Source organism: Miniopterus natalensis, chromosome X (genome assembly GCF_054644295.1).
Source record: "Miniopterus natalensis isolate mMinNat1 chromosome X, mMinNat1.hap1, whole genome shotgun sequence".
In the NCBI taxonomy this organism is placed as follows: Eukaryota; Metazoa; Chordata; class Mammalia; order Chiroptera; family Miniopteridae; genus Miniopterus; species Miniopterus natalensis.
Genome location: NC_142103.1, coordinates 25,262,099 through 25,274,456, shown reverse-complemented (window position 1 = coordinate 25,274,456; position 12,358 = coordinate 25,262,099). Strand labels below are relative to the sequence as shown.

At 34.5% G+C, this 12,358-nt stretch overlaps 1 protein-coding gene and 1 non-coding gene across 2 annotated transcripts in view; one reads left to right on the top strand and one right to left on the bottom strand.

Moving 5' to 3' along the window:
* Positions 1-7,331, top strand: part of DNAAF6 (dynein axonemal assembly factor 6) — a 40,540-nt gene extending 33,209 nt beyond the window's left edge. Inside the window, exons 7-8 of the mRNA XM_016206396.2 lie at positions 1,723-1,808; positions 6,397-7,331. Of these exons, the coding sequence (XP_016061882.1) occupies positions 1,723-1,808; positions 6,397-6,526 (216 nt within the window). The 3' untranslated portion in view covers positions 6,527-7,331. The remainder of the gene's footprint in view (positions 1-1,722; positions 1,809-6,396) is intronic.
* Positions 7,332-11,751: 4,420 nt separating this feature from the next.
* LOC148090435 (U6 spliceosomal RNA) lies at positions 11,752-11,857 on the bottom strand. The gene has a single exon (XR_015713739.1). It is a non-coding gene; the product is annotated as a U6 spliceosomal RNA (small nuclear RNA).
* Positions 11,858-12,358: the final 501 nt, after the last annotated feature.

Below are 12,358 nucleotides of genomic sequence, written 5' to 3'. Positions count from 1 at the left end.
TAGATGATAGATAGATAGATAGATAGATAGATAGATAGATAGATAGATAGATAGATAGATAGATGATAGATAGATAGATGATCAAATTCTATTAAAAAGAGAATAGCCCTACCGGCGTGGCTCAGTGGTTGAACATTGACCTCTGATCCAGGAGATTGTGGTCCAATTCCCAGTCAGGGCACATGCTCTGGTTTCAGACTTAATCCCCAGTAGGGGGCATGTAGGAGGCAGCCTATTAACGACTCTTTCATCATTGATGTTTCTCTTTCTCTCTTTCCCTCTCCCTTCCTCTCTCTGAAATCAATAAAGACATATTTTTAAAAAGAGAGAGAATAAATTAAGTTAGAGAGATGAGACACTGTACTGTGATAAAATACATATAATATAAAATTTGCCTTAAAATTTTTGCCTTTAGTGACATTTAGTACATTCACATGTTGCGCAACCATCACCAATATATAATTCCAGAACATATTCATCTATCCAAAGGAAATCCATACTCATTTAACAGTCACTTCTCTTTTCTCCCTCCTGAGCCTCTGGCAACCACCCATCTGTTTTCAGTCTCTATGGATTTGCCTATTGTGGATATTTCACATAAAAATTCCTACAATAGGTGGCTTTTTGTGCCTGACTTCTTTCACTTAGCTTAATTTTTTTAAGGCTCATCAACATAATAGTACTTAATTCCTTTTTATGACTGAATAATATTCCATTCTATGGATATACCACATTTGGGTTATCCATTCATCAATTGATATTCATTTGAGTGGTTTTCATCTTTTTGCTATTGTGAATACTGCTTCTATGAACAAAAACATTATGAACATGTTTTTGTTAGAGCACCTGCATTTAATTGGAATTGCTGGTAAGTGAGATGAGACATTTTTAAGTGAAATCTTGCCAAACTAATAAATATTCCCATTTCATGTGCAGGGGTCATATTTTTATTTCTCTTTTATTATGTTAACAACTTCTCTGGACTCCTACGCTTCTCTAGGAAATGTGGTATGGGAGTTTATACCAGGAGACTACCAGAAGGCATTATCAACCCATACCTAACATGAGTACTAACCATTTTTTAATACACAGGGCCCACTGATATAAAGGCAGTTGATGGTCTCCAACTTTAGCAGGTGCACTGCAATGCACCTTCAGACAATGAAGATTACAGGCAAGTAACCAAAGTGTCTCTATATAGCTTTGGAGACAGATAGACCTTAGTCAAATTACAAACCATTGCCCTTGGGCCACTCACTAAACTTCACTGTATTTCAGTTTCCCCATCTGTAAAATGGAAGTAATAATCCCTGCTTCTCAAGATTGTTATGAGGAAATGGCATAGCCTGGCACATAGTTGGCACTTAAGAAATATTAGTTCTGGCCCGGCCGGGCGTGGCTCAGCGGTTGAGCGTCGACCTAGGATCCAGGCGATCAGGGTTCCATTCCCGGTCAGGGCACATGCCCAGGTTGCTGGCTCAATCCCCAGTCGGGGGCGCAGGAGGCAGCCCATCAGTGATTCTCTCACCATTGATGTTTCTCTCTCTCTCTCTCTCTCTCTCTCCCTCTCCCTTCCTCTCTCTGCAATCAATAAAGATACATTTTTTTTTTAAATTAAAAAAAAAAGAAATATTAGTTCTCATTTTCCTATATTTTTCTTATATTCCTCAAATTAACTGTTCTTCAAGACAACAGTATTTTTCTTCTCATTTTCTCTTTCAGGTTAAAATTAAACTGCCAAATACAAACCCTTCTGATATTGAAATTAATATCCAAGAAATGATCCTTGACCTTCGTACTCCTGATAAGTGAGTAAAACTTAGAGCTAGAATAATGTATTATAATTTTAATGAATCCTCAGTCCATATTTTTTAATGGAAATAGCTATTTTGTATTACTCCCGAAATCTGAAGAAAAGTTAAAAAGTCAACTAATCATTCAGATCTGTGATCTACATAATATAAACATAAATGTATTTGGAAATACCTAGATTTTTTCCTACTCTGTATTTGTATATTTGGAGTAGTTTGATATCACCAAAACACAGTCCTTGATCTTCAGATACAGTTCACTTACCTGTCAGAAAAAATAGCTGGAGGTGAAAATCCTTTAAGTTGTAAGTTTTGAATGTGTTGTTTTTTGTACAGTGATGGCATAAGAGAAGAAATATCTTTAAATTTTTTGCATATGGTGGGGGCTCAGATTAAATTTGATTATGTTCACCTAAAAATCATCAGAAATCCTTTTTTAAATCCTCACCCGAGGATATGTTTAGAGAGAGGGAGAGAAAGAGAAACATCGATGTGAGAAACATTGATCAGTTGCCTCCAGTGTGCATCCCAACCAGAGAATTGAACCCACAACCTAGGTATGTGTCCTGACCAGGAATCGAACCCACAACCTTTTGGTGTACCAGTTGATGCTCCAACGAACTGAGCTACCTGGCCAGGGCAACACAAATTTTTGTCATCAGTTACTTGAAACAAAAATTCTAACAGCTAATTTATCACTAGGTCCTCAAGTTGTGTGAGTACTTTTTAAAATTATACAGGTGATAATGGAATGATTCAATTAAATACTTTGATGTTTTTAAAATAGTCTTGTTATTACACAGGTTCAAATCACATTCCCAAAACTGAGTACATACAGTAAAAATGATATAAAATGTTTATCCTGAAACCTGAATGAATCAATCCTGTTTCTCAAAACTAACTCTATAAAGAGGGAATCAATGGAAGCTGGTGTGTGCTAGATAAAAATGTCTAAATATCTCACTGCTTTGTTCACGTTTCATCTGGATGTATAGCAGTGAACACACTTTGTTTGATTGCAGTGGTTCTTTCTCTATAACTCATCAACATTTCAAATTGTGCGTGAAGAGCTGTCAGCTCCTGGCACATTCTCTTCCTCCCATTACCAGTACCTATAATTCTCTTTTGTTGATCTTAGAGCTTCAAAAAAAAGTAGATCCCTCATACAAAGGACTTATATGTATAAGCAACACAATGTAAATACATAGCTTAACCTTGATTTCTACAGTAGATGCATTTAACACGAATGACCTACAGATGAATACATATCAAATATTTTCTTATTACTTATATAGTAATTTCAAAAATGTATCCTCATGATTGTCTCATGTTATAAAAATTACATTCACTATCCCTACCATTTACTTCAGGGAATGTTGTAATTTTTTCATTGCATATTATACACACATTTATCCTTGCACCCAACCTTTCAAAGGAAAGTTAGTTAAATGGACAATCAATCTTTCATGATATTTGTGCGCTTGTTAAAAGCACACACATATCTACACACCATGGAGTTAATTTCCGTTCCCCTAGCAGTTCTTACTGTCTCCATCAATCTTTAGGCATCTGCTCTGGTTATGCTGTCATTCCAGATATCTATCAGAGCTCACTAAATGAAAGACTCACACAGAGATACTTTTCCACATAAAATGTGGGCTGCATTAGGTCATTTTGATCATACTGTATTTATATACTAAATGATAAGTACAGAGAGGTACTGTCTCATAAGGAAAAAATCATTAGGATAGAAGACAGAAGATATAATTAAGGTTTCTATCTCTTTTCTTAAACACTGGAGTTTTCTTTGGAACCATGCTATTATCTAAATTTGTATTATTGGAAATGTGTCTTGTTTTTGAGTTTACTTATATTTATATCTACTTTCTTTAGTTTCTGACTTAGACACCCTGTAAAACTGTGTTACTTGCATCAAGAAAGATGAGAGAGGACATTTAGAATTGTTCATATAAGGCAGAGAACAAGTGAATTCATTTTCACTGAATTGACTACTAATCTGTCAAATGATAACCAATTACATTGTAATTATTAATAATACCCAGATATTTAGCATTATACAACCAAAAGAAATAATGCGGTTTACTGAATTGTTCATTTTTTAGCAACTGGTTGTTTTGGTATGTAGATTCTAAGCATGAAGTAGATGGAAAGGAGAAAAGATAGGGGAAATTGGATAATTTCCCAACTTTGTCTTTATATGGGGTTTTATTATTCTTTGAAGTGAATTCTAAGAATATCATAAAAAAAATTCTTGAATGTGATAACAAAAAACATTCTAAAGACAAGTATAAGTTAATTTTAGTTGAACGCTGTTGTAGATTATTTTCACCTCTGCTGTACTCTTTTAATTCAGATTAATTGTGAGTTGACTGATGTTCAATGACATTGATACCTAAAAAAAGTTTTATAAATGGAATAGTGAATTGCAGCTCAGTTGCTATTTCTGCATTCTTTAACAGTAGTTATTTTCCAATAGGAAATCTTAAAAGGGCCATGTTTGTGTTTAACACAGATATGTAAGTCAAATTATTTATTAACTACATAAAATAAAAATTATATTATGTAAATATGCACAGAGCCAGGTTGTCCTTTATGTAAAGCTTTTGCAAGCAACATCAACTTGAATTCTCCAATATAAATGTAAGCATGCAAGTCTCTAAACTAAAGTTCACTGCATAGATAAATTTTTACTTTCATATATTATTGTTTGCATTTAAATAATTTGTAATAAATATTGGCACTGGATAAACATTTGATCAGTGTCTAAACTGTAGCTTCTTAAAATACAAATATGTTATCAATGTAAAGGCAGAAGGATTTGGGTTTAAATGTTTGTTCATATTTTATAGTACTAATCCATAGTAGTTATTCAAATATCATTTTGTGGCGACCAATTTGCTTTTCATTCACTTATTTATTCACTCAACAAATATTTATAAACTCTTCTACTAGACACTGGGGGGACACCAAGATAAGATACATTCCTGTTCTTCAGTGGTTAAGTATTTGTAGGATTTTGCTTTGTTTAAATATAAATCTCAGTTCAGATATCAGACAGTAAAACAAACTAGAAAAAAATACTTTCCTTCTCCTAAGGGCCTAAATAAGTTATACAGTTTGTATTGTTCAAAATTTTAGTATGTGAAGCCATACTACTAAGGGCTGGACAAAAATGCAGGGATAGATGGATCATTCCAATGGCCACTAACTGTCTTTTTAAAATTTATTTCTCTCTGGACAGAGAAGTGCACATTGTCATTGGAACTCCTTCTTCAGCTAATTTATAGTTGTCTTTTAGTGCAGTGAAGCTACCACCACTGAGCTTTGCTTCCTTTTTAAAGTGAATTTATTATCATTTTTAGAATAAGGGATAAAGCAAACCTAGCTCTAACACAACCTATGTTGTTAACAACTTTAAAAAGATGGATTCTAAATGTTTCTGCACCTACTTTTTTTGAGATGTCAAATATTACAGACTACATTAAAATACATCTTGATTTCATTACTTAAGGTGGAAGGAACTGTTTCTCCTACCCCAAATATCTGGAATGGAGTAAAAGTCACAGAAAATTTCTCCTTCAGGTTCTGTAGATGTGTGGTAAATACTTTTAATGAGTCCAGTGTCCTGAATTTAGGTCTGCAAATGAGTAAAGAAGCAACTGATTTTAAAGGTTTTTGTTGTCAAATACTTTATGCAAGTATTCAATAAATACTAAAAATACCAGATTCCTTTACTGATTTGGATATTATACCTTGTAAAAGAGCTTTTCTGTCCATTTTTTAAATAGAGATACTTAAATCTTCTTTATTACGAATATGAGGTAACAAGTGTTTCATGCATTTAATTTTCTTCAGATACCAGCATGTGCCAACACCATGCATAATTTACATTCATATCACTATGGCAGAATTATGGATGTCACATCCCAGCAATGCATCTGAAAGCATGAAGCTATCTAGCAACTGAGCCATCCACTGCGAAACAAACACAGCAATCCCTCATTGGGACTTTTTGTTAATGCATAGTAGAAAGAACCAAAAGCAAGCAGAGAAGCACTCTCATTGATCTGGTATTGAATTCATTCCAGGCCTCAGTTTCAATAACTACACCTGCAGTAGAGACTCAGCCTAAAGTTGTGTTAACAGAATTCTTATAGAACCATTCTGATTTTCAGATTTGTGTCATCTAGCCACATTCCATGCATCCATAAGAATGACTGGCAACAGATCTACTCAACCAACTTAAAGTTGCAATGGTTCTATTTTTAAGCCTATAAACACAGCCTGAGACTATGTTTATATAATACAAAATGCAGTCAATTTAGACAAAACAGGGGGAAGTCAAAACCACTGCTTGGATTTTTAAGGCCAAAAAACTGATATACTATTTGTGTTATTTAGGCATACTTTTGATCCAGTACTTATACTGTCTAAATATTGTTTTGTGCTTTTTTAATGTTCTGATGGTATATCTTGCTTTCCATTGCCTTATTAAAAGTGATGTCTTCTTGATATCACTTTAGGGAGCTGATTCTTTGTTTTTGTTTTGTTTTATTTTGTTTAGGAAACTGTTGCTGAACTTTCCCCATCCTGTGGATTGCAACAGTGCCAAAGCTTTCTATATCCTGGAAACTGAAACTCTTGAAGTTACCGTAACTTTGAAAAGAGAGTTGGATTTTGTTAATTTCTTCTGAAACTGCATGAGTAAGGAGGACACGAAGCAAAATAGCCCTGATAAAAAATAAAAAAATTGATTAATGTTTTCTATCTTCTCCTTATTATTCCAATGTACTTCAGAAAGTCTAAATACAATTATACTGATATTCTAGTCATTTACAGTCATTTCTGCTACTCTGGTAGAAAATATTGTTTTCTCATACTAATAAGCTATTCCATTTTTATAGTGATAGCTGGATAGAATTTACAGGTTAACCACTGGACTACTACATCATCAATTAAATAACTGAGATATGACCATGAAATGGTTGGTCTACTTATTTCAGTTGTCTTAAGAACTTAAGTCAGTTAATTATACTATGATACAATCAGTTGCATAGCAACTGGTCATTATTATTACCAGAAAAGTGTATTTGGTTGTCTTTTCATTGATCTGATCAAATGATTTAGTGTTCTCTGTTTAGGCTTTCATTATTGTTCTGGAATATACAAATAACAAAGGATCATAAATAGTTGATGTACCATATTAACCACATGTTTTACCTGAATCAAAAATACTCTTGTGCACACAGTATTATTTTGCTTCATTAGTCCTGCTCTCAATGTTTGGATCTAATTAGGTTAAAAATATTTTTCTTTTATGCACTAATAATAACAGTGCCTTCAGGATACTATATTTATACTTAGTAATTGAGATCCTTGACATTTAAAAGGAATATAAAGAAAAGTGTGATGCATTTACAAATCCTGTTCTCTCATTTCCTATGTTTATTCTTAATTGGACATACCTATTTTTATGAATTATGCCAATGCCCTATACCTCTTCTCTACTGCATTGCATAAATTTATTTCACAATTATTTATGAATAAATTATATTTTAAAGCTGTGTGGCTTCGCTTCACCCATTATCACAGAACTGTGGTGTTACCTGGAAGTAAATTTTGAGAAGAGATGAATAACTGAAAGGTATTTATTGCTTCTATGTGAACTATTAAGGAACTAAATACAAGCAGATATTTGCCACACTCGCTTATGTAGATAACTACCAAGATCTAGTTTGTAACTAGTACAAATCAGAGAAGACTGAGATTTTGGGGAAAGTGGTTACGTTAAAACACTAAGCTCTTGTAGAGAATTTGACATTGAAATTACCACCATGTGCCCTGGCCGGTGTGGCTAGGTGGTTAGAGCATGAGCCTTCTGGCTGAAGGGTCCCAGGCTTGATTCTGGCCAAGGACACGTACCTTGGTTCCAGGCTCAATCCCTGGCCCTAGTCGGCAGGTGAGCAGGGGGCAACCAATCGATGTGTCTCTCTCACATCGATGTCTCTCTCCCCCTTCCACTCTGAAAAGCAATGGAAAAAATATCCTCAGGTGAAGATTTAAAAAAAAGAAGAAAAGAGCCCGGCCGGGCGTGGCTCAGCGGTTGAGCATCGACCTAGGATCCAGGCGATCAGGGTTTGATTCCCGGTCAGGGCACATGCCCGGGTTGCAGGCTCGATCAATGGCTCTCTCATCATTGATGTTTCTATCTCTCTCTCTCCTTTCCTTTCTCTGAAATCAATAAAGATATATTTTTTAAAAAAGAAAAAGAAAAGAAATTACCACCATGACTTTCTTCTGTGGAGGTTGAGTTGAGGGTGGACCCTGGCCAGGTGGCTCAGTTGCTTGGAGCTTTGTCCCATACAACAAAAGGTTGCGTGTTCAATTCCCAGTCAAGGCGCATCCCTAGCTTTTGGGTTCCATCCTCCAGTCGGGGCACGTACTGGAGGCAACAGATCGATGTTTTTCTCCTACCTAGATGTTTTTTCTCTCTATATATAATCAATTTAAAAAACATTTAAAGCCAGGCTGGCGTTGCTTAATGTTTGAGAGTTGACCCATGAACCAAGAGATCCTCGGTTTGATTCCTAGTCAGGGCACATGCCTGGGTTGTGGGCTTGATTCCCGGTAGGGGGCAGTGCAGGAGGCAGCCAATCAACGTCTCTCTCTCATCCATGTTTCTGTCTCTCTATTGCTCTCCCTTTCTCTCTAAAAATCAATAAAAACAAAAAAAAAATGGGCAAAGAATTTAAATAGACATTTAACAAACATTTAAAAAAAGGAGTTGAGGGTGGGATTAACAGAAAGGAGGCTAGTATTTAAATTTAAATCCATGATGTTGCAGGATCAAAAGAGTATCCTACTTTGCTTTCTTACCATCTTTTTTAAAGGCTATATTTTAAGAATTTAAGATTACACCCTAAAGTGTAAACTCTGGAGCAAGCCTAAGAAATAACTAATATTTTTCTTCTCTAGAGAAGCAACAGTAAGTGGGAATATGTATCTTTTTCCTACATACTGGCCTTAATTACAGAGACCATTATTACTCAAGCTGACTGAAGGTGTATAAGTTGTCCCTGGAAGGGAAGATAGAACATATCCAGGCCAACTTGAATTGCGCTTTGGTTATGTGGTACTGTATCAATTATATAATGAAACAGAGCTTCAAGACAATGAAATGTGATACACTAATTTATACCCATCCACAAATTATCCTACCTCACTGTTCTTGTGTCTTTGGCTTCAGAAATAACTTTGTTGTTGTTTTGTTTTTAAGCTAATTCACAGGACTTTTTTCCTTTAAAAAGGAATGGTCCACTAAAGCAAATGTATGAAAAGAGAATACTAAAGGAAATTTATCTTGTCAGAATTTTTCAATGAATGTTAGCTCTTACCAGAACTGGGAGTTAAAACCACGATTGTGGTGGCATATCATTAGCCTTCTCCTTCACAAATTTATTTACCTCACTTTTTGGTTCCATAATTTCCGGAATAATTTGTGAGGATTCAATAATTTATTCATTCACTTATTTATGTATTCTTTCAACAGCTATCCACTCAGCACTATGTTAGGTACTGGCTATATAATAATTAGTAAACTAGATATGGTCCCCGTCCTCACAGAGCAGTTAAGCAAGGGAGATAAACAATAACCAAATAAACACATAAACATCTGTTTTCAAGTTAATTGTTACTGCTATGAAGGAAAAAATAGGTAAGTTGAGAATATCAGAGAAACCAAACCTAGTCTCGGGAGGGAGAGGAGAAAAAGCTTCCCTAAGGATTTAACACTTTGGCTAAAACATGAGAATATCTAGGTCTTAGCCAGGAAAAGAGTGTTGGGGGAAGAACAGTGGGGCTTCTGGGTACAAGGGGTAGCAAATATGGAGAACCAGGCTGGAAAAAACTTGGAGAGTTCAAGGAAATGAAAGCCAATGTGGTTGGAGTAGAGTGAACCTGGGGAGTGTGAGTGGAAGTAAGTCTGGAAATGTAGTCTGGAACAATGTCTTATAGAACACTGCAGGCTAAGGTTAGGAATTTGGATTTTATTCTAAGTGCTTTAGGGAAAAGAATGTCTTAGGAGGCAAGGATGGAAATGGGGAGACCAGTTAGGAGACTATTGCAACAGCCCTGGCAAGGTATTATTCTACATGTTATACTAAATAAAATGCACTGTTAATTTTTTTTTCTAACTAGAAAAAAATACATGCTCACATACACCAAGCAGAAAGTTTTAACAATACAGAAAAGCTCTTTAAAAATAAAGTGGAGCTCTGACCGGTGTGATTCAGTTGGTTGGGCATTCTCCAGTGCACCAAAATGCTGCTGGTTCTATTCTAGGTCAAGGTACATGCCTGGGTTATGGGCTCCATCCCCAGTAGGGGGCATGCAGGAAGAAGCTGATCAATGTTTCTCTCTCACATAGATGCTTCTGTCTCTCCCTCTCTCTTCTCTCTCTCTAAAAACAAAACAAAAAAAAATTAACAAAATAAAAATAAAGCAAAACTAAAAATCATCAAGCCAAGAAACCTTAAATGATCACTCTTACCATTTTTAGTGTCTCTTTCCAACTTTTCTTTCTCAACGCATAACACAGATATTATTTTTCCCTAAATGGTATGATACTACACCTACTCATTTTGTAACCTACTTTCTTTTCACTTTTAGTGTATTTTTTAAATTATGTTTTTGTTTCTGGAAATCCTAATTTTATTTCATTATAATAAAAGAATGTGATAAATGATGTATATTTTTAAAGAATGAGTTTCTGTAGTTATTGAGCACAGAATTCTACATACAGGGTAGTTTACAGTTGCTCATATGGAAAATAAAATAATAATTACTAAATAATAATGCAAGAATAAACTCTGTGTCATGCATACTCCCAACTGTGAACCTACTTTTCCCCTACCCTGTATATCAATTCAAGATTTTTTAAAAAATCGTGTTGTGCAAATCTACATTCTTATTCATTTTTAGCCTGCTTTCCCTATCAACATGGAGAAATGTGTTAAAATTTACCACAGATGATAGATTTATTGGTATCTCCTTGTAATTCTGTCAACTTTTGCTTTATATAATTTAAGGCAATATATTTAGGTGCAGACAGATTTCATCAGTATGCTGTGACAAAATTTATCCCTAAAATATTTGTTGTTTTAAAGTATAGTTGGCTTAACATTAACATAGCTACATCAACTTTGGCTAGTATTTGCCTACCATATATTTCTCCATCACTTTCCATGCCCCTAAGTTATAGGTATGACTTTTATAAACATAAATCAGCTAAATTTTGGATTTTTAAATACAACTAAGATTCTGTCTTTAAATTTACATGTTTTAGTCCAGTCACATTTATTAAATGTAATTAATAATATGTTAGGATTTATTTATATCTCTTTATTAAATGGGATTTTTCCTTTAATTCTGCCCTTTCATATGTTTTTTTCCCCTCTCGTGTTTTTTTTATTAGTCAATTTTTAAATTATTTTTTTCCTACTAGTTTGGAAGATATACGTTATTTTGTTTGTTTGTTTGTTTGTTTTAATTAAAATGTCTAAAGTTTTTCATCATTTCTATTCATTTGTCATTATTTCCTTAAAACAATTCAAGGAGTTAGAAAGTTTCAACTAAACCATGCCTCTCCAACTTTGTTTTTATACCCTTAAATCATTCGTCAACCTCATTATTATTATTATTATTTTACAACCAATGCTTATTTACATCTACCCAAATGTTTACTAATATCTTTGCTCATCATTCTTTTTTCCACATGAGTGCTTCCCTGCTGAAGTACATACTTTAGTATTTCTTTCAGCAGGGGTTTGTGAGTTGTTGATTCTTTCCATTCATTTCTGGAAACATTTTTATTGCCCTCTGTGTGTGTGTGTGTGTGTGTGTGTGTGATAATCAGCCAAGAGTATGAGGATGACAGGGCACAAATTTTTATGTCGTTCTTTTTCAGTACCATGCTAATCTTCTCTGTATCATTCCAATTTTAGTATATGTGTTGCTGAAGCAAGCACTGCCTTCAGTCTTGAATAATAATTTAGCTGAGTTTAGAAAAATCGGTTGACAGGTATTTCCCCTCAGAACTTTAAAGATATCATTTACCTGTTTTCTGGCTCGTATTTTGTAATTTAAAAGTCTGCTGCCTATCTCGTTGTTCCTATGAGGGTAATCTGTCTTTTCTCTCTGGTAGTTTTAAAGATTTTTCTCTTTGTTTTTAGTGTTCTGCAGTTTGACTAATAGGTCTGGATATAGATTTAATTTTATTTTACTTGGCACTTAAACTTTTTAAAAATCTTTCATCAATCCTGGGAAATCCTCAGCCATTATGTCCTTGCATATTGCCTTTTCCCCATTTTTCCTTCTGGAACTCCTTTTAGATTAAGGTTGGGTCTTTCATTCTGTCCTCCATATCTTTTAGCCTGTCATATTTTCCATCTCTATTTATTCTAAAATCTAGATAATTTTCTCAAATCTATCCCCCAGCTCAATGATTCTCAGTATTCTAATCTTGCTGG